This window comes from Rutidosis leptorrhynchoides, chromosome 4, assembly GCF_046630445.1.
Source record: "Rutidosis leptorrhynchoides isolate AG116_Rl617_1_P2 chromosome 4, CSIRO_AGI_Rlap_v1, whole genome shotgun sequence".
Lineage (NCBI taxonomy): Eukaryota > Viridiplantae > Streptophyta > Magnoliopsida > Asterales > Asteraceae > Rutidosis > Rutidosis leptorrhynchoides.
Window position 1 is genome coordinate 572721424 of NC_092336.1, and position 22154 is coordinate 572743577.

The 22154-nt window shown below is 33.1% G+C and overlaps 2 protein-coding genes and 1 non-coding gene across 3 annotated transcripts; 1 reads left to right on the forward strand and 2 right to left on the reverse strand.

The window, feature by feature from the left end:
• The first annotated feature begins 2386 nt into the window (after window positions 1-2386).
• Window positions 2387-2583, forward strand: LOC139846321 (U2 spliceosomal RNA). The gene has a single exon (XR_011759042.1). It is a non-coding gene; the product is annotated as a U2 spliceosomal RNA (small nuclear RNA).
• A 963-nt stretch (window positions 2584-3546) lies between these two features.
• LOC139839715 (ATP-dependent Clp protease proteolytic subunit 6, chloroplastic) lies at window positions 3547-12014 on the reverse strand. Its single transcript, XM_071829853.1, has 9 exons — window positions 11866-12014; window positions 11697-11761; window positions 11428-11500; window positions 10869-11073; window positions 10377-10442; window positions 4877-5017; window positions 4691-4744; window positions 4370-4462; window positions 3547-3784 (listed from the first exon to the last, which is right to left on the reverse strand). Exons 1-9 carry the CDS (start codon window positions 11988-11990, stop codon window positions 3737-3739), a joined length of 870 nt encoding a protein of 289 aa, XP_071685954.1. The 5' UTR covers window positions 11991-12014; the 3' UTR covers window positions 3547-3736.
• Window positions 12015-12978: 964 nt separating this feature from the next.
• On the reverse strand, window positions 12979-16319 carry LOC139845425 (ras-related protein Rab7). Its single transcript, XM_071835685.1, has 7 exons — window positions 16084-16319; window positions 15797-15823; window positions 15264-15363; window positions 13870-14016; window positions 13656-13736; window positions 13420-13565; window positions 12979-13246 (listed from the first exon to the last, which is right to left on the reverse strand). Exons 1-7 carry the CDS (start codon window positions 16134-16136, stop codon window positions 13180-13182), a joined length of 621 nt encoding a protein of 206 aa, XP_071691786.1. The 5' UTR covers window positions 16137-16319; the 3' UTR covers window positions 12979-13179.
• Between the last annotated feature and the right edge of the window lie 5835 nt (window positions 16320-22154).

Genomic DNA, 22154 nt, shown 5'->3' on the forward strand with positions numbered 1-22154 from the left:
ACGCTCATGACTTCGTCGTAGTATTTTATGTATAATACTACTAATAAAAATAATAAGATTAATAATAATAATATTAATCTTAATAATTATAATAATAATAATAATAATAATAATAATAATAATAATAATAATAATAATAATAATATAAATATATATACGAGTGTAATATGTATGTGTGCAAACAAAATGGAACGAATTCGACTGAATTTATAGATCCTGACATGTTCCAGCCCTCCATGCGATCGCATGGTTTATGGGCATCATGGCCATGTGATCGCATGGCCCTATGATCCAACTCACAATTGTTTGTCTCGTTGTTTGTCGACATAATATTTAATTATATTTATAATATAATTAATTTATATAATTATTTATATATTATATTAAATTCACGTGCATAGTTGACTTGTAATTTTTGGTCTGATGACTCGTACGTTGTCACTCGACTTATGTCCCGGTTCCGGTTTCTCGAATGCATTTTCGTACGCTTAGAAAACTAGTACTTTTCGTTACGCGACGTGTACCTTTATCAAAAATTAAACTTAATCATTGATAAACTATGTCACTCGAAGTGTAGCTTTAATCAATTAAGTGTTTTGGTTATTTGCTTCTATAAATCATCGTCTCGTAGTATATACATATACATATATACATTTTTATTTTGAAATAGTGTTTTATTGCAGCAAAGTTACTGTAGCAAAGTTTTTTACTGTAGCAAATAGTGATTTTCGAAAACACTGTAGCTTTTCGGGTACTGTAGCAATTCGAAAATACTGTAGCAAATTAGTGTTTTACTGGTTCATCTTAAACGTTTTAGTTAACTTATCTAAATATCAATCGAATTAATAATCGAATGTTACTATCGTTTACTAAATAACTTGAAATCATATATATATATATATATATATATATATATATATATATATATACATTAAGTTATATATATTGTTCGTGAATCTTCGAGAACAGTCAAAGAATAATTGATTACATGAATATAGTTTCAAAACTTTGAGACTCAACATTATAGACTTTGCTTATCGTGTCGAAAACATTAAATCATTTAAAGATAAAGTTTAAGTTTGGTCAGAAATTTCCGGGTCGTAACAAATTAGTTTCTTTTATTTTAATAAAATTAGATATTTATGCTTTCTACCCCTGAAAAAGTGTAAACTTGAGGGGCCGTTTTATAAATTGAGTCAAACTTGAGGGACCGTTTGTAGTGCGAACGTAAACTCAAAACGACAACCCGTTAAAACTAAAACTACAATTTTTTGGGTTACTTAATTTTTTGGGTTACTTTTAGTATGTAGGTGTAATGTAATGTAATGTAATAATGTAATGTAATGTAACTAGTTGTGGAACCCTCGCTTCGCGCCGGGAGCTCCGTTTTGAATGCGAGTTAAAAAAAAAAGTCTTGATCTATTTTGTAAAAAAGAATTTTTTCGACATCTAACATTGAAGGGTTGTTCCTTTTGTGAAAGTTGCTTCTTTTAGCGTTCGGTTTATTTTTTTTTAAAGTTAGTTGATCTATTTTGTAAAAAAGAATGTTTTCGACATCTTTTGGTAGCATTGAAGGGTTGTTCCTTTTATGAAAGTTGATTCTTTTATCGTTGGAGACAAAAAAAAAAGGAAAAAAAAAATTAGCACAGTAGTAGCCTATGTGAGTCCTACTGTTTGAGCGCAGTGTACAAGTCGGTAAAGCGTGGTGAGTGTTATTATTCAGTATTTTTGGTGCTAGTGATGAGATAAATAATAATTTACTAATATAACTAATAGACAAAATATATGTAGAAAGTGTGCGAACGTTGTTACTCTCAGCTTTTCGAGTAAACCAATATTAGAACAACCTGAAGTAGCCCTTTTGGTCTAAATGTCTAATTAGCAGTAATGGCTATAGATGAGCAAGTAATGTCGTATGGAGTAATAATTAGTACTCCCTCCGTCTCATTCCAATAGTCCACAGACAAAAAACACGCAGTTTTAGGAAATTCCACTAACTTCATTTCTCCACTAATGAAATATTTTCTCTCTCCAGATCTACCAATGAAATATCTTCTTTCCTTTCTATTTATGGAAGTGGACTATCAGAATGGGACAGCCCAAAATGAAATACTACCCTATTGGAATGAGACGGAGGTAGTAGCATATTAAATAAATACTAATGTGGATGGGAAAACCAATTGTATTTCGCAGTTAAACTTGTACGGAGTAGTATTTGTTAGTATGCTACTCCATATTATATTATATTATTTTGTTATGATGAGATTATATAGAAAATGCAGTAAAATGATTTTGTGAAGTTTTTGGGTATCCCACATCGGTGGGTGAGGTAAACATGCAACGGGGAGTTGATGTATAAAATGAGAGGCCCTATAATGCAATAAGCATACCTTTCTCGGCCTTTTGGCTAAGATCAAGTGTAGTATCTGTTCTTATCAGTTTAATATCTGATATGTGAACCATCGGTTCACTCGATATTAATCTTATTTTTTATGGAGGAAGGCCCATCACACTAGCTTGCTAGTGGGGTTCTTCATGTGTCGCCTTGGCGTTGCACTACAGCCTTGGCCCGGCGCACCCCTCCAATTATTAGTTCAAATTTTTCCTTCTTAGTGTTATTGTTTTTGAAGGTTTTTTAACAAAAAAAAACATATAGTGATTTTAAGATTTTTTCTGTGTCAAAAAAAAGTTACTTTGTTAACCCTGATCAAAAAGAAAATCCTAAGATGGGTTCCTAATTAATGAAGGGACCTTGTTACTGACCATTCTTCCTACCTTCCAATCTATTAGTGGAAATAGTAATGAGAATCAAGACACTGATCATTTAATCAGCACTACATTACTAAATAACTGTACTTTGGATACCATAACTTTCAGGTGAATTATATGTCAAATATTCTTGGCAGTGGCTTTAATACATCCTCATTGGGAATCTTGTTGATCAACTCCTACCTGGCTTGTTTTGACCATGCTACTAGATGGGAAAAGTGGGTTCCTATCAAAGTTAATATATTCATTTGGCGCCTTATCCTTGACCGACTACTTTTTAGGGACCAACATTCATCAAGTGAATATATTCATTTGGCGCCTTATCCTTGACCGACTACCTTTTAGGGACCAACATTCATCAAGTGTAGTCTCGCTTCTTCTCTATGGCAGCTCATCATAGCGTGGATGGATCTTCCATGGCCCAACTTCTCTACGGTTGAGGATCTTTTTCAATGGTGTGATCTCCTTTCAAGTCCAATTGCAAAAAAGGCGAAAGTTTACGCCATTATTACGGCTACCTTATGGTGGATTTGGCGATTTAGAAACGATTGTATTTTGGCACGTTTAATTTTAGGAGAGGAAATATGTTCGATAAGATTCGACTTACCACTTTCTCTTGGCTATCTTCTATAGTTTTACTTGTAACTGGAACTCATGGCTGAGCCATCCTTTGTAATCCTCTAGCTCCTTGCTAGTTGTTTTTAATATACTTCAAACGTTCAAAAAAAAAAAAAAAAAAAAATCATATGTCGAAGAAAATCCTTAACATCGTTCAAAAAATAAGAAAGAAGGCTCCACTAGATATAACAAATTACAAATGTTTGAGTGGATAAATATCTTCTTGAATCAAGCTTTCATAAATGGTACAGGACTTTCAACTTGCAGACATACCATTTGCCAAATCACCAAAGTGACATCTTCCTAATCATCTATTAATGTTCCACGGATAATTGTAAGATTAATCAATTTAGTATTCAGTTTCGAGTATTCCATCAATGAGTCCAAATTCCAAAGCCTGCAAATTTAGAAAAAATATGAGGGTTTAACAATTGGTTAGTTCATACCTCCATCTGAAATCATTTCATCCCAATTAAAAGTCGCGAAAAAATGGCAGGTGGTAAACAGATCAAACGGGGTATAACACATGCGATTTTTTATACAGGGTGAAATGTGTCGATGTAACCTTCTATATTCGATTAGTATGTTGAATAAGATCAAAAAAACTACATTACCACATATACACTCGAGTTTATGAATATAAAGACTAGATTGTATTCCTAGATAATAATAAGTCTTGGCAGCTTTCAACCCATATAACCAGTTTCCTTTTACCCATTTCATGAAGAGCCCATTTCGTCTTATAGAGTGCCAAGGTGACACATTAATAAAAATTTGACAGTGGATTAACTACATCTTCTAAAAGGTGGGTTCCTCTTAAAAGATGAAAAATAGGTAGAAACATTAGTTTCTGGTTAAAGGTTTAATATGTGATAAACGAACTTCTAGAACTAAAGACGATAAACGTTGTCTCCATTTTGGGAATAGAGGGTGGGAGAAATGGGAAGCAAACACAACATATGATGGATCATTTGAAAGGTACCTCGGAAACAGATAAGAAACGGTCCCTCTCTGTGTATTGTTGCACCTTCTCCAGTGGTTGACCAGTAAATGCGGAATACATCAAGTCAATTTTCTGCATAAACAATGACAGTCTGGTTATATTATATCTAAAATCAAATAGAATATAAAAAATACTGCTGTTATTGCACAGTTAAGTTAACATGATAATAAGATATATAAATACCAACGTTATTAGAAGACGCTTTTCAAAAAAATAAAAATAAATAAATAAATAAATAAATAAAATAAAATTAGAAGACAAGCAGATAGTGGAAATTCAAATGGAACAAAATATACTGACATGGCGAGACTGAACAGCTTCGTTAACTTGACGCCTTACATCCTCAACATGACCCTACAAAATCAAAGCAGAAAGCAAAAACATCATTTTTGTCGTTGTAATCATATGATACATCCATCATTATCAAATATGAAGTATGAACATATCATGCACATGCATAAACAAAAAGCAGCAATTGAGGCATACCCCACATCCACTTTGGGGTTGATGTATCATAATACGTGCATTTGGCATTGCATATCGCATGCCCTTCTCTCCACCAGCAAGAAGAAGTGCCCCTTCACTTGCAGCAACTCCAAAACATACTGTGCCAACTTTAGGTTTTATCTATAGGGAGTTAAGACATTGATATTAATATTAAAATAAAAACTTAGATTTAAAGGTAAAGGATATAGAAGGTAAATGAAGAAAAATAAAAATAGAAGGTGAGTCCGTTCAAACTTATTGCTGTTGAGATGTAGGCTTCGGTATTTAAGCCCAATAAGAACCGGCCCAGGAGTTTACTTGGTGACCAAGTCAGGGTCTGGCCAACCCTAATTGGTTGGGCCGACTTTTATTGTTCTTTCTTAGTCTATATATAGTCTCTCATTGTACTTGTAAATAATCACCTCCAAATTAATAAAATACTCTCTAGTTCCAAAGTGGATGTAGGTTTCACCTAGAAACCGAACCACTATAATTCTCGTGTTCTTTTTTATTCTGTGTTTATTATTCGGTTTGCTTGTTTGTGACTGATAATCGATTAGGGTTCTACTCTGATAGAAGGCAGGTTCTAGCCTTAACAACTGGTATCTAGAGCTCAGGTTCTAACCCTAGCCGTCAATCATAGCTGTTGCTGTTACAGATCCAGTCGCTGCTGCTGTTGTTGCTGTTTTTTACAGATCAGGTTGCAGGTGCTAAACCCTAGCCGCCACCAGACTCTGCTGATCAACCCTAGCCGCCACCAGACTATTGTTACAGATCAGATTGCAGATCAGATTGCAGGTGCTAAACCCTAACCGCAACCAGACTCTGCTGATCAACCCTAGCCGCCACCAGACTCTGCTGTTACAGATCCAGATCAACCCTAGCCGTCACCAGACTCTAATGTTACAGATCTACTGCTACTGTTACAGATCAGATTGCTGTTGTTCTCAGATCCAATAATTTTTTATTTTTTTTTACAATGGCAGAAGAAGGAAGGATCAAAATCGACAAGTTTGATGGGCAAGATTTTGGGTGGTGGAAGATGCAGGTTGAAGATTTGTTATGTCAGAAGGATCTGATCGATGCCTTGAATGAGAATAAACCAGAAGGAATGAAAGACGACGAGTGGAAAACACTTGACAGGAAAGCCCTAGCAGTTGTCAGACTCACGTTGACAAAAAGTGTTGCCTTTAATATTGTGAATGAAACCACTACACATGGTTTGATAAAGACCTTATCGAATATGTATGAGAAGCCGTCTGCTTCAAACAAGGTGTTTTTGATCAGACAGTTCGTAAACACCAGGTTGAAAGAAGGTGCTTCGGTAACAAACCATATCAATAACTTCAACAATATTATCTCTCGATTATTGTCTGTTGATATCAAGTTTGATAACGAAGTTAAAGCTCTTTTGTTATTATCTTCATTACCTGAAAGCTGGTCAGGTTCAGTCACAGCTATCAGTGGATCCACAGAGTCCTCAAAGCTAAAGTTTGAGAGCATTCGTGATTTTATTCTTGGAGAAGATATAAGAAGAAAGAGTTCAGGAGAACCATCAGGAAACTTGCTGAGCACAGAAGAGAGGGGTAGGAGAAAAGGCAGAAGTAACACCACCAGGGGCAGGTCAAAGTCAAGAAGGAGGAGTGTGTCGAGAACGAGGAATGATATTAAATGTTGGAATTGTCAGGAGACTGGACACTTCCGAAACCAGTGCACTAAGCCAGTAACATCATCAAAGCCAAAGGAAGTTAATGTTGCAGTTGCAACAGATGATTATGATAACGTCCTTGTTTGCTGCATTGAGAATACAGTTGATGCATGGGTTATGGATTCAGGAGCATCGTTTCATGCTACCCCAAGTCCACATTTGATGAAGAATCTACGAACAGGTAACCTTGGTAAAGTTCGTTTGGCTAATGATCATTCTCTTGACATTACAGGGATTGGAGACTTAGAGCTGAAGACCTCTTTGGGCACTAATTGGACCTTGGAAAATGTCCGAGTTATTCCTGGCCTAAAGAAAAAACTAATCTCTGTTGGACAGCTTGATGATCAAGGATATAGTGTGCTATTTGGTGAAGGTCAGTGGAAAGTAATAAAGGGGAACTTGGTAATAGCCAAGGGTAAGAAGAGAGGCACTCTTTATATGGCAGAAGTTCCAGCTAATGAAGTAAATACAGTTTCCAATGATCGAAGCTTAACCAGTCAGTGTCACCAACGTTTAGGTCACATGAGTGACAAAGGAATGAAAATGCTAGTGTCTAATGGTAAAATTCCTGGTCTAAAGAGAGTTGAATCGGACTTTTGCGAGTCATGTGTTCTAGGAAAGAAGAAGAAGGTCACCTTTGCAAAAGCAGGCAGAACTTTAAAGACTCAGAAGTTGGAGCTAGTACACACGGATGTGTTCGGGCCTACTCCTGTTTCTTCATTGGGAGGAGCACGCTATTATGTTACTTTCATTGACGATTCAACACGCAAGGTATGGGTTTACTTTCTTAAAAATAAATCTGATGTATTTGAAGCTTTTAAGAAATGGAAATCTGCTGTTGAATTATGTTGTGATTTGAAGGTAAAATGCTTGAAGTCGGATAATGGAGGAGAATACATCAGCACCGAATTCGTTAACTATTGTGCTGATCATGGTATTCGGATGATCAAGACGGTTCCAGGTACTCCACAGCAAAACGGAGTTGCAGAAAGAATGAATCGCACTTTAAATGAGAGAGCACGTAGCATGAGACTTAATTGTGGGCTACCAAAGACTCTATGGGCTGATGCAGTAAGCACTGCCGCTTATTTGATCAACCGTTCTCCATCAACTCCGCTTGATTTCAAAATACCCGAAGAAGAATGGAGAGGTAAAGCAATCAGTTATGAGCATCTAAAAATCTTTGGGTGCAGTGCATATGATATTAATAAAGATGGTGACAAACTTGATGGAAAAGCAAGGAAGTACGTGTTCATTGGTTATGGGGGAGACGACATGGGTTACAGGTTATGGGATAACAAGGGAAAACATGTTATCAGAAGTAAACATGCCACCTTCAATGAAGCAGAATTGTACAAGGATTTCAACTCAACACCAAAAGAAAAAGAATCAGTTGAATTTGAGGTTGACACAGAGACAACTAGAGAAGATGAAAGGGAAACTCCAGAGTGTGAAACTGAAGTTCCAGTGGGAGTTCCTAACAGTGAAAGCTCGGAGTCTGATCACGAGCAGACTTCAGATAGTGGGAGCTCAGATTCTGATGATGAGCAGACCCCACAGCCCCCATCACAATCTGACCAGTCCAATTGGGTCAGGAGATCTACACGAGTCACAAGACAGCCAGAGAGGTTTAGTCCAACAGTCAACTATCTTCTTTTGACAGAAAATGGGGAACCAGAAAGTTATTCTGAGGCAATGAAGGTGAAAGATTCGTTCCAGTGGGAGCAGGCTATGAAAAGCGAGATGGAATCTTTATTGAAAAATCAAACTTGGAGGTTAACCAAGTTACCACCAGGAAAAAGGGTCTTACAGAATAAATGGGCTTTCAGAGTCAAAGATGAAGGGGATGGTTCTAAACGATACAAAGCAAGATTAGTTGTCAAAGGATTTCAACAAAAGAAAGGAGTCGACTATGCTGAAATCTTTTCTCCAGTAGTGAAGATGACGACTATCAGATTGGTTCTAAGTATGGTTGCAACCGAGAAGTTACACTTAGAACAGTTGGATGTTAAAACAGCCTTCCTGCATGGCGACATTGAAGACGACATTTACATGTCTCAACCAGAGGGGTTTCGTGTCAAAGGAAAGGAGAGTCTTGTGTGTAATCTAAAGAGAAGCTTGTATGGTTTGAAACAAGCTCCTAGACAGTGGTACTTGAAATTTGATAATTTCATGGAGAAGACAGGATTCGCGAGAAGTTCTACAGATCATTGCTGTTATTTGAAGAAGTTCAAGAGCTCCTATATTATATTGCTTCTTTATGTCGATGATATGCTAATTGCAGGTTCTGATATGGTTGAAATTCGCAATTTGAAGAAGCAATTATCTAGAGAATTTGAAATGAAGGATCTCGAGCCAGCTAAGCAGATTCTCGGTATGAGTATATGCAGGAATAAAGATGGGTCAGTTTCTTTATCTCAAGAAAAGTATATTCGGAAGGTTCTTGAAAAGTTCAGAATGAATGGTGAGTCTACAAAGCCAAGAAACACACCGTTGGGAAGTCATCTAAAGCTTTCTAAACATCAGTCTCCTAAAACTGAAGTAGAAAAAGCAGAAATGGCTAAGGTTCCTTATGCATCCGCAGTGGGTAGTCTAATGTACGCTATGGTGTGTACAAGACCTGATATAGCACATGCAGTTGGGATGGTTAGTCGCTTTATGTCAGCTCCGGGGAAAGAACATTGGGAAGCAGTGAAGTGGATACTGCGGTATTTAAAGGGTACTCCCAAAGTTGGGTTATGTTTCAAGGGCAGGGATACTACTCTCAGGGGTTATTCTGATGCAGATTTGGGTAGATGCAATAATACCTTCAAGAGCACCACCGGGTATGTATTCACTATAGGAGGAACAGCAGTGAGTTGGATGTCTAGGCTTCAAAAGAGCGTGGCTCTATCTACTACTGAAGCAGAATACATGGCCTTGACTGAAGCCAGTAAAGAACTAGTGTGGTTGAAGACATTCATGAAAGAACTGGGCAGCAAACAGACAGAATTTGTCTTATATTGTGATAATGAGAGCGCAATCAAGTTAGCAAAGAATCCAGTCTATCATGCTAAGACGAAGCACATTGGCATGAAGTATCACTTTATCAGAGAACGGATAAGCAAGGGAACGTTTAATCTGGAGAGCATTCCAGGTTCAAAGAATCCGGCAGATATGTTCACCAAACCAGTAACGCTGGATAAGTTGAAGCTGTGCATAGCTTCAACTGGCCTTCAGGAACATTGAAGAGAAGGCAGGAACTAGAGAGAGAAGGGATGAGATGAGTCTTGCATTGCAGAAGTACAAGAGTGCAGATCGATGTTATTCGAAGCCTCCAAGTGGGAGATTGTTGAGATGTAGGCTTCGGTATTTAAGCCCAATAAGAACCGGCCCAGGAGTTTACTTGGTGACCAAGTCAGGGTCTGGCCAACCCTAATTGGTTGGGCCGACTTTTATTGTTCTTTCTTAGTCTATATATAGTCTCTCATTGTACTTGTAAATAATCACCTCCAAATTAATAAAATACTCTCTAGTTCCAAAGTGGATGTAGGTTTCACCTAGAAACCGAACCACTATAATTCTCGTGTTCTTTTTTATTCTGTGTTTATTATTCGGTTTGCTTGTTTGTGATTGATAATCGATTAGGGTTCTACTCTGATAGAAGGCAGGTTCTAGCCTTAACAATTGCATCTTCTTGTTTACGAATGACACAACTTTATATGTTCAATATATTCAGCTAAATGAACGAATAACTTCAAATTAATTTCACAAACAGTCGAACAGAAATGAAAACAAAAATTTCAATCTTACCCAAGACATGCAATCATAAATTGCTAACACAGAATAGGTGCTCCCACCAGGACAGTTCACATACACCTGGGAAGACAACAAGAGCTGTAAGGATTGAATACTTGAAGTTCTGTACTCTGTAACTATTAAAAAGGGGGAAATTTGACCCGTTTACTTATGATATCAAAGATTCAGTCGGTGTTGTAAAACAAACGGGTAAGATGGGTCAAAGTGTCAAACAGGTTAAGTCACCAAAGTCTACTTCTCAAAACATACTACTCCTAAACTTGTTTCAATAAAAGTTTTAGTATAATAATGCAAATGGTATTTTATTTATAATCATAGGAAACATTATCTATTCAAAGTTTTATCATTAAGAGAGGGACAAAGAAGTGATTGTTTCGACCCAAACTATCTTTTAACCCTGCCGAAGTCGCCCATTTCTATTTGCAGCCTTTCAGAAGAGCTATGTTAAACATTGCAGCAAACATGACTAAAAGTAATTAACCAAACCAGTATATCTGCATTCTCGTCTATTGTGGCCAATGTAACAAGCTGTGATATAACTCGCTGAGCTACTTGTGAATTGATTGGTTGGCCAACAAAAATGATACGATTCCTGAATAATACGGTAGAAAGATCCAAAGGTCCCCCTGGAGTCATGACAGCTGGCATAATAGGTGGAGGAGCCCCTCTTCTAGCTATAACTGGACTGTAACTGCTTGATTTAAATTAAAAAAAAAAAAAAAAAAGAAGGAAAAAAAAAAGGAATCAGGAACAGTATGAGAAATTGTAATTCAGAGCAGATGGCCTAAGCAAATTTTCTAGCCTATCCAAAGCTATATATGAGCGAGCAACTTCCAAGTGCATAAAACTGGCAGATAATATTACAGTTTGATCCCGCATATAACCGCTTCACAATTTGTGCTAACTAATATGCCATATCCTTTCTACAATAGTTCTTACAAATATCGTGCTTACATGTCTATTTATCATCATGATAATTGTCGATAACATGTGAAATAGATAAGCATAAAATCAAAACAGTGTAAGAGAAGTATAGAAGCTAAACCTTGAAGTAATAGGAGTGAGTAAGTTCATATCCTCATGTGTTAACTCAAAGTTTTGTGCTTTACTCGATAACCCTGTCGACACAACATATAGTAAAAATTTAATACAAAACTATAATATCTTATTTAATAATCACGAACCTATAACTAGGTTCAAACCACATATACTTCAAAGCTAAAAAAGCATATCTATTGCTTCACAATCAACCTATACCTAAATTTCCAGAAATCCTAAATTTATTTAACAATAATTCTTCAATTCAAAGCATACCGATGTTAGATAAATCACCATACGGACTCGGTAGCACACAGACTATTGATTTCAACTTTGAGCTTCTGCGGAAAAGTAAACAGAACTTAGATTTGAAACAGAAGAATCAGGTGAGTAAGAGTGATATATAAAGTATACATGTATGGAATTAAATTGAATAATTAAAGACCTTTGAGAAAAAAGTGAGGTAGAAGAAAACTGTTTGTGTTGAGAAACATTGGAGAAGGTGAAGGACGTTGATAGGGCGGAAGCTGCCATTATTATTGTTATTGTTTTGCTTCGGGTTTTGCACATGAAAAGGAGAGAACAGATAGGGGCGGAACGATGTTCTTCTACCTAAGCTTTCTGATTTTACCTGATAGATCCGAGATCCGACCCGATAACATCTACGATAAAAATTTTAACTGGTGGATCCGACGATCCGACCCGATAACATCTATAGTAAACTAGGTATGGTCCGTGTGACTGTGGACGACTGGACGTGTGGTTGATTTGTATACAATAATTAACCACGTTTTTTTTTTTTTTTTATTGTTTGCATTCAAAATGACTTAGTTTAGATTTTAGAACCAATGTTTAGTCTTTGTAATTCGAGTAGCGGGTCATTTTGTCATTTTTATGAGCCATGTACAATAAATAAAAATGAATCTTTTATATACGTAGGTTTTTCATATAAAGCAACAATAAGTTCAATAAAATGTCATAAATAATAAACATCAATTAAAATAACAGTTGTGAAAATGTAATCTCAAATCAAAATGGATCTAGGTATGTAATGTTGAGCTATACTTGTTAAGCCACTTTTGAATATCGGGCCATGAACGATTACATAGCTTGCACGCCCCAAATATATATGGTCATGTGAATTAGTCATACATGATTACATATGTTTATAACCCAGGAAACCAATGCTCAAGTTCGTTATTAGAGTAATGAAATGTGGATCAAGTAGATAAAACAAGAACATCATGTTGCAGAAACCATTAACAAGAGAAGCATGCGTAGATATATTAAAATAGAATTTTGATAACGACAACCCTTCCTTGTCGTTAAAGCGCAAAAAATGTTTGTACAATTAAATAACCGTCGTAAAAAAGTCAACAGTAAGTTCTATTTGTTAAAAACCCTAAAGGCGTCGTTAACAAAATCCACAAAAATAATCCACATTCACAAATTGCTACTAATGATCTGAGGGTTGCTACTAATAATCCAACAACGCGGCAAACAAACGCTGAAAGCATAACAGTTGCGATAGGTAACAACAATGTTCAAACCGAACACATAAAAAAAACATTAACTGGTCACACTTTTAACATCAACTTAAAATAGAATGTGCATCAATAATAGGTTAAACACGGCCTCCACAAAAGCAACATCAAACCAAATTTAGACCATCCACACAGACGAATACCAAAACGCAACAAAGATGTTTTTAGTATATAGTACACAGAAGATACAAAGTTTAAAAAAATGGTGATTGATTCTAGCAGTCGCACCCGGAAGCCCTCTGTTGACTGGCGCTTCCTACATCAATGGTATCCGGCAAGTATCTTCGATTTCCACACAGCCAAAATATAAACAAAATCAATGTTAGGGTTACATACTCGACATAATAATGCAGTAATTTGTACCAGTCAAATCATAATCATAATGTATTATTAAATATTAAATTAAATAATATTTAATGTAATATAAATACCATAATAAAAGCTTTGAAACTTACATTTCTTCCTCTTCACCACTCTTCAAGGCATTCTTAGCTATGACTTGAAAAGCTTCTTCAACGTTGATTCCTTCCTTGGCGGAAGTTTCAAAATATGGAATATTCCCTTTCGAGGCACACCAAGCCCTAGCCTTTTTCTCAGAAACCTGTATTATTAATTACGGTAATAACAAACAAAATTACTTTAGGAAAACACGCAAAAGTGACAAATGTAGAGTCCGAGTGATAATACATACCACTCTACTGTTGCCACCGTCTACATCAACTTTGTTGCCTAGAACCACAAACGGGAAATTATCTGGATCAGAAGGACTAGCCTGCAACACATTTCTTACAACTTTGTATTAGTTCACAAAACAAATTGTGGACTAAATATCAAGCCCTAAATTGATGATTTACATTCACGATACATTTAAATCTGATCTCCATGTTCTTATGCTATTAGTTTACCTGAATAAGAAATTCCTCCCTCCAATTGTTGAGATCATCAAATGACTTCTGCACATTCACATCGTACACAAGAACACAGCAATCTGCACCACGGTAGAAAGCAACTCCAAGGCTCTGAAACCTTTCCTGTCCAGCCGTATCCCAGATCTGCAAAACATAAAATCCATTACTTGTTTAGATTACAGCCAACTTCAAGAAAATCAGCAGAAAATGAAAGCTAAAGGTAGTTTACAAAAATATCCATTTGCAAACACGATCAGACCACTGGGTTGCTTGGTTTTGTTCGTCTATGTGGAAAATTCAGAAGAGGCTTAAGCACACGCTTTAGATAAAAAAAAAACTCATGTTCTACGTTAGCTATCTGACTTTGTATAAGAATATTGAACATTTTGCTTTCAGCTTTATAAATGATAGCTGATAATAAATGATACAGGTTATATAAATGGTAGAAGAAATTGGGTAGGTTTGGGCAGATTGGCGAGGTTGGTTCAATTGACACGAAACACTTTTTATTTAATTGTTTAATACTTGTGTATGAAGTAATAACTAGTTTGTTAAAAAATGACAGCATAATATATAATGATATTCTTCTTTATTAAAAAATACAGTAATACTTTTGGAACAGAAATATTTAACAAATTGTAAGCATTGAGGGATACATCAGTCTGCTTTCGACGAATTCAACCCATTTGATATGTTAATGTTATCAGCTAAAAGTTTTGTCTTGACAGCCAGAAATGAAATATAACCCAAATTGACACATTCAAAAATGAATATAGGCGGAGATTTCCACTTCTAAAGCATATTTACTTTCTTAAAAATAGCAAGTGGTCTATAAGCATTATATATGCAAAAAAGAATCCGTGTTAATGTCAATAAAAGCAAGACGAGCAAATATACATCTGTAGCAAAGATCAACAACATGTTATCAGCAGTAAATACCCAAGTACGATGAAAATAACCAAACAAAAAATAAAAACAACTATTATGGTTCTTACACATTGTAAGTACGGAACTAATACTAGCTACCCAAATTACACGTTATAAGTTATAACTGCATCACCCATACAAATTAATCATCGTACGCCCTTCAAGCTCATGATTTATGTAAAGGCTACTTCTTAACTATGCACTAATCTGAGAGGGTTTGAAGGTATAACATAGTAAAAGAAGTTGAAAAAAGCGGACAATAGGCATTAGATTCGAAAAAATAGTTACTCGATTTTTATACTATTCACGTACTAAGAATATACAAAGTTATTACTCCAAAATAAAACAGCACTTACGAGTTCCTATCTACGAGACGGAACAATTCAATCAAACATTAGAAACCAAATCTAGATTGCTTTTAAAAAGAAATAGATCACCAATAAAGCAGTTCATCACCGACTAACCTGTAGAGTGAACAGCCTGTCCTCAAACTCAACTTCTTTAGTCAAGAAATCAGCACCTATGGTTGCCTTGTACTGGTTGCTAAATTTCTTGTTCACGTATCTAAAATTTTATATTAAGGACCAAATGAATTTTCCCCAATAACAAACTTTTAGTTGCTAAAGATTTAATATTCACCAATTAATTCCAGAATTTTAATTTTAAGGGTGTCTGGATGAGAGTTACCAAAGTGATAGATACAACATGAAAAACAATTAATTTTTTCGACACAAAGTATTTACATAATTAACCATAATCAATTCACACCGATCCAAACAACCTCAAGAGTTTAATGCAATGGAGATGCTCTTATTTCCTGTATACAAAAACTTCAAAGTGTGTTTTGGTTTCTAAAATACGCAATAAGCCTATGCAATTAACAAATGCAACCCATAGATTTAGATTAAATAAGATAATTGAAGGTAAGATATTTGTCGAAAACAAATAATGAAATAAACCCTAATTAATAATATTAAATTAACATAATAAAGGATACTGATTCATCAAGGATGTTTTTCCAACCCTGCATCACACAAAAAACAACAAACTAGTATTAAACAAAGTAATCGGTTTACATATGAGTGCATGCAATCAATCAATATACACCATCTAATAATAATATCCGTAAACCTAAACCGCAAATCAAAGTACATAATTCAAAGTCAGATCAAACTTTGTTATCATCATGTAATCGAGATCGGCTTACAGTGAAATTAGATTCAAACTTTAATCAAGTATATAACCCTAAAATCAATCAATTAGATGATGATAAAAACAACTGACCCGCTGTCACCGAGGATGATGACTTTGAGAAGGGTTCTCCTTCGTGAAGGCATCTTAATTGGATCGAATTTGAAGTGAAACTGATCGATTAACGAAATTGAAAGCAGTAGCAGATTGTGAGAATAAGAATCTTTCAAATAATATTCAGGTCGACAAAAAACCCCAGTTGGCAAACCCGTTTGGTGTATGATCGATCGATCAACCCGATTCCTGATTTCTTTTTATTATTTATGAATTTATTTATTTTATTTATTTATTATTTAGGACTTTAATTTATCTTATATTTTTTTTTTAGTCGGAAGTGGACGGACTTTCTAGTGTTGGGCTTTATTTTGGATTGCTTAAAATAACCCCTTTTTATTTTAAACTAGTTGTTGAACCCTCGCTTCGCGTCGGAAGTTCGGTTTTCAATGTATTTTATTGCGTTTAATTTGTAAAATTATTTTGTGGCTAAAGAATGATGTCGTTGAAATGCAATTCGAGTCGAACTAAAAGGTATAATGTGACAACCCAAAAATTTCCGGCAAAATTTAAACAAAAATCTTTATATGATTTCATTTAACTTCAAATGTTTCCGACGATTCACGAATCTTGTGTGTAAATAAAAATGTATGTATATATATATATATACACACACACACACACATATAATTTCTATACATAATAAATATCATATGTATATTGTAATAAATATATAAAATGTATAAGTATTAAATATTCAAGATATGTTATATATTATATATAATATTAATATATTGAATTTAATTACAAGTTAACATATAAATGTTATATTATCATTATTAACATTTGTATTAATTTTTATTATTGTAAAAGTAATATTATTATTATCATTAATAATATTATAATTATAATCATCTTCAATATTATTAATATTACATATTATTAGCAATATAATTATTATTAATAGTATTATTATTATTAATATTATTATTAATTCTATTATTATTAGTATTAGTATTTTTATTATTAATAGTATTATTATTATTGATATATCAATTAATAATTAATTAAAAATTAAAAATAAATTAAAAAGTCAAGATTAATGTACGAATCAGATTAAATATTTATCAGATCTGCTTTTTAATTTTTTATATAATCGTGATCAGCTTTTATTTTTTTATTCCATCGTGATTATTTTTTTATTTTATCTGCTATATTTTTTATTCTTCTGATCATCCTCATCGATCCATTATCACTAAACAATGATAAAATTTCTGCTTTACACATCTAAATAACATCATCATTATCGTTATATATATGGTGTATTTGCAGTAATTGAAAATCAAAAACAGAAAAATAAATAAAAAGCTCGAAGCATCTCTGTTCTTGTTCTATTTTACAAAACCACAAAATCGAATTCTATTTTAAAATCTTTAAATGCAGTATTGTTAGGAATTCTCTAAACGATCTTTCTGCAAAATCCTAGCTTCCAATTCATTATATCGAGCTTTAATTTTCGAGTCAAAGTTTATTTTTCAAAAAGTCAAACCGAGTGTTCATCGTAAAATTTAAATTTGTTTTGATGTTTCTGGATCAATTGACGATTCAAGAAGTTTATACGAACGATTTACAACCTATTTCATGTTGAACTCGTGATCTAAAAAGCTATTAATTTCAAAATAAAGTTTTTTTTTTCTTTTAACGAATACAGCATCAGCAGTTTTAATTTTTTTTTGTTTGTTTGTTTTGTTTTTTTGTTAATTACAATCACACAACATATAACATTTAAATTACAATTAAAAAGTCCAAATTGTCGTTAGAATGGATTAGGGGTCTGTGGCCGTTTGAATTATAGAAGACGAAAGACAGATAAAATATACGAGATATATACTTTGGGTTTGAGTATTAAAACCGAAAGAAACATACAGCAGAATAGTTATAGTGGGTGTTGGGTAGGGGTGTTCATCGGTTCTGTTTTCGGTTTTTTGGTTTATTCGGTTCGGTTTTTTCGGTTTTGAAATTCTAAAAATTAAAATCAAAAACCAAACCGAAACCAAATTCAAATATCAAAACCAAAACCAAAACCGAACCGAAAACCAAATTTGAATTCGGTTCGGTTTCGGTTAAAACCAAATTAACTTCCACATCGATTTTTTTTCTCACGATATAAATAACCATTATATTATTAACTTTGTAAGTATCATGCTAAAATAATATATATAATCGAACATATATACAAATTTTAGAAAATAAAATAAGCTTATATAATATCATAATACAATACATTTTATATCAAAAAAATAAACAAAACCAATACCAATAACAAAACTAAAATTTTCTCTGTTTTAGTCATAGTGTATACTTTCTAATAATAAAATGTTGTAAAGCAGTGTATATAAATTTGATTGATTCAACGTGCACCCACACATAAATTGAACTGAATAGCAAATCGACTTGAAATGATTACAGTTTCAAAAATGTTGAGTTAAAAGAAAAATTATGAAATTAAAGATTAAAATAGGATTTCAATCCAAGTAAACCTAATTTGACTTGACGAGTTAAAATATCTATTCAAAATCGTTTCTCGTACATGTATACAATAATATAAATAACTTAAAATATTTATTTAATATTGTATAAATTGAATTCGGTTTTATATTCGATTTTCGGTTAACCAAATTAAAAATTTTCAAAACCGAAAACCAAACTGAAAACCCGAATTAAAATTCGGTTTCGGTTTTTCTCAATCCGAAAACCATTTTTCAAATTCGGTTTGATTTTTTTCGATTTGGTTTCGATTCGATATTCGGTTTAAATGGTTTCAAACCAAATGGTGCACACCCCTAGTGTTGGGTGAGCGAGAGGTCTCGGGTTCGAGCCCGGGCGGTGGCATTTTTTTTGTTAGAAAAGCTCCTAAGGTAGTTTTCTTACTATTATTATTGTTAAATTAATTATTATTATTACTAATACTAATACCATGATTATTGTTATTATTATCTTTAATATAATTTATAATTCATACTATTATCATTATTATTATTATGATTTTAATTATTATTGTTATTGTTATTATTAGTATTACAACTATTTTAATTATTATTATTACTAATAAAAGTTACCATGTATTAGTATTAGCACAATTAAAATTAAAATTAAAATTTACTATTATTAATGTTACTACTAAATTTATGATTACTAGTATTATTAGTGGTATTATTATTGTTATTACAAAATAAAACAATTCATTATTCATTATCATTATTAATATTATTAATATTATTTTATCAAATATATATATATATATATATATATATATATATATATATATATATATATAGGGGTCTAATCTAGAGGGAAGTGATAAATAGGAGGGAAGGGGAAGTGAATGTGAGCCTTATATCTGATCAAAACTTAAAAAAGGGTGGAGGGGCACGATCGTCATTTGTTATGTCATATTATTAAAAACGTAATAAAAAAAGAAAACAACCCGCTCCGTATTTAAGACATTTAGGGTTCATCAAAATTCATCGCTGATGATTACCAAATTGAATAAATTAGGTTTCAATTGCCAAATCAGTTCCTTAAAATTTATCAAATAATTACGATGAATCTACAGTTAACTAAATCGATGTTGAAATTAGGGTTTTTGATCCGAAATTTCTAGCGCGCATCATCAATCCATCATTCAGATGAAAAAAAGGAAATCTAAAGACAAAGAAGTAAGGCAAGTATACTCTCAATTCTTGTTGATTTTTAGAATTGATTCATCGTAATAATTGATTGCTGAAAATAGCTTCATCTTAGAATTAGTGACAAGTTACTGTTAGTTCTAGAACTTATTTAGAAAACACGAGGGAAAACTAATATGAATGCTCGAAAACTGGAAACATTATTACATATGCCTGTGATTACAAGATTAAAAATTGAGGCTCTTATGTTAACAACATAATAAAGTGCCACTACAGCTTTAACATTTCACTCGAGTAATGATTTAAATTTGTTACTTTATGCATTGCGAATCCACGTCAAGGAAGAAGTATCGACTATCGGATCTGATTTAGAGGCAGTTAAGGTATTTGTAGAAGTTTGATATAGACCTTTATGATGGTTTATTATTGTGTTGCATTATTAGTTCACAGTAGCAACATGCATCGTAATTTCTTCGTTTATGATGGTTTATTATTGTGTCGTATAATTTAATATCTTATTTTTGGATGAGACTTGTTCTTGAATCCTTTTATACTAGCCTTGTGATCATAATCAGTTTGTTTTCTCCATCTTTTAATCATTTTTGGCGCAATTTAGGCTCACAATTTATACATTTCTTAGGTTGAGAGTTGGGTCAGAGAATGAAAGTTGACTCAGTTTGAAAACTGAGGTTTAGATTCTTCAAACCTATTAATATCGGGTTGATGTTAAGTTATAATCAAAACCAGGCCATAATGACTAGCTTTAAGAAACCATTTACACTTATACATATGCAGTTCATAGTGCTTGATATAGTCAAGAAGTTTCTGTATAATGTTTCATTTATTTTCGTGATGTTATTTGTTTGAAAAATATGCAGCAAGTTAGTGAGCTGGTGCACAAGGTTTTGATGATGAGATCAAAATGTAGTTTGATTAGAGTTGTAAGCATATGATTTTACCTTTTTTCAAAGTTGTTGATTTGTTATTTGAATTCTAATTGATGAATATTGGTGTTCTGTGATGAATATTAATTTTTTTATTAGCCCAATAGTTAAGTTGGATGGGTGTAGGGCCCATGGCTATGTGGACAGATGAAGGTTATGGTTTAGTTATTGAGGAATTTACTCACATGAACAAGTCAGGGTTTCTTTTTTAAAATAGACGTTGATTTCGCCGGAATGAAAAAAAGAACCGACAGTCCCGGCGGTCAATTCAAATTCTTGGGTTTTGTGCACTTCTTCAACATCAATGATAGCAGGTGAAGTATAATCCACAGAAAACCAACAATTGCGAGGAACGTTAAATTATTGTGTTTAGAAAAAGCAAACAACCAATTGCATATTTCTCATGATGAGTGAAATCTGTACGTTTAGATATGAGAAAGGGAATACCAAGTGGTCTTGGCATTGGAACTTTCATGGCATCATCATCACTATAACTTGTTGTTCATCGCCACCATCATGACCGATATTGGAACCTTCATTTCCTTTTGTACACAATGATGTTTAAAACATTACTCAGATGTAATGTTATCAGAAAAATATAGAACACATAAATATTAATAATTATTAAAATTTAAACAATCAAAATTTAATTGATTAATCCATAAAAGTCTAGATAATTTGTAGTTAGAATTTAAAACATTATTCGAATGTAATATTTTTAGAAAATAAAATAGTATAACATGTTTTGATATAATTAATTATAATAATTTAAATCATTCATCATGTGTAATGTTACCGATGTATAAATGAATTCATCAATAAAATATTCAAATAAAAAATTACAATGAAACTTATAATGTAACAACCCGAAAATTTCCGACCAAATTTAAACTTAATCTTTATATGTTTCCGACACGATAAGCAAAGTCTGTAATATTGATTCTCAAACTTTTTGAACTAATGTTATATATTCAGTTAACCTTTGACTATTGACCGACGATTCACGAACATCTATTTGTAAAAATATATATATATATATATATATATATATATATATATATATATATATACAATAAGTTGGAATATTAATTATTCATAAATAACTTGCAATATGTATTTAAAAACTGATTTATGTATATTAAATAAAGATATATACATATATATAATTTCAAGTTATTTAGTAAACGATAGAAACATTCGTTTATTGATTCGAATGATATTTAGATAAGTTAACTAAAGCGTTTAAGATGAACAAGTAAAACACTAATTTACTACAGTATTTTCAAATTGCTACAGTACCCGAAAAGTTACAGTGTTTTAGAAAATCACTATTTGCTACAGTAAAAACGACTTTGCTACAGTAAAACACTATTTACTACAGTAAAAACGACTTTGCTACAGTAAAACACTATTTGCTACAGTAAAACGCTATTTGCTACAGTGAATACTATTTGCTACAGTAAACACTATTTGCTAC

Excerpts from the sequence above, each read along its gene's own strand:
- LOC139839715 (XM_071829853.1), bottom strand. The coding sequence starts at position 11,990 with ATGTGCAAAACCCGAAGCAAAACAATAACAATAATAATGGCAGCTTCC. Across the intron at positions 5,018-10,376 it reads TTTATGATTGCATGTCTTGG|ATAAAACCTAAAGTTGGCAC; the intron begins GTAAGATTGAAA and ends AACTCCCTATAG. Across the intron at positions 3,785-4,369 it reads GTTTCTTATCTGTTTCCGAG|GCTTTGGAATTTGGACTCAT; the intron begins GTACCTTTCAAA and ends CTAAATTTGCAG.
- LOC139845425 (XM_071835685.1), bottom strand. The coding sequence starts at position 16,136 with ATGCCTTCACGAAGGAGAACCCTTCTCAAAGTCATCATCCTCGGTGAC. Across the intron at positions 14,017-15,263 it reads ACAGGCTGTTCACTCTACAG|ATCTGGGATACGGCTGGACA; the intron begins GTTAGTCGGTGA and ends TATGTTTTGCAG. Across the intron at positions 13,737-13,869 it reads GGGAGGAATTTCTTATTCAG|GCTAGTCCTTCTGATCCAGA; the intron begins GTAAACTAATAG and ends AATGTGTTGCAG.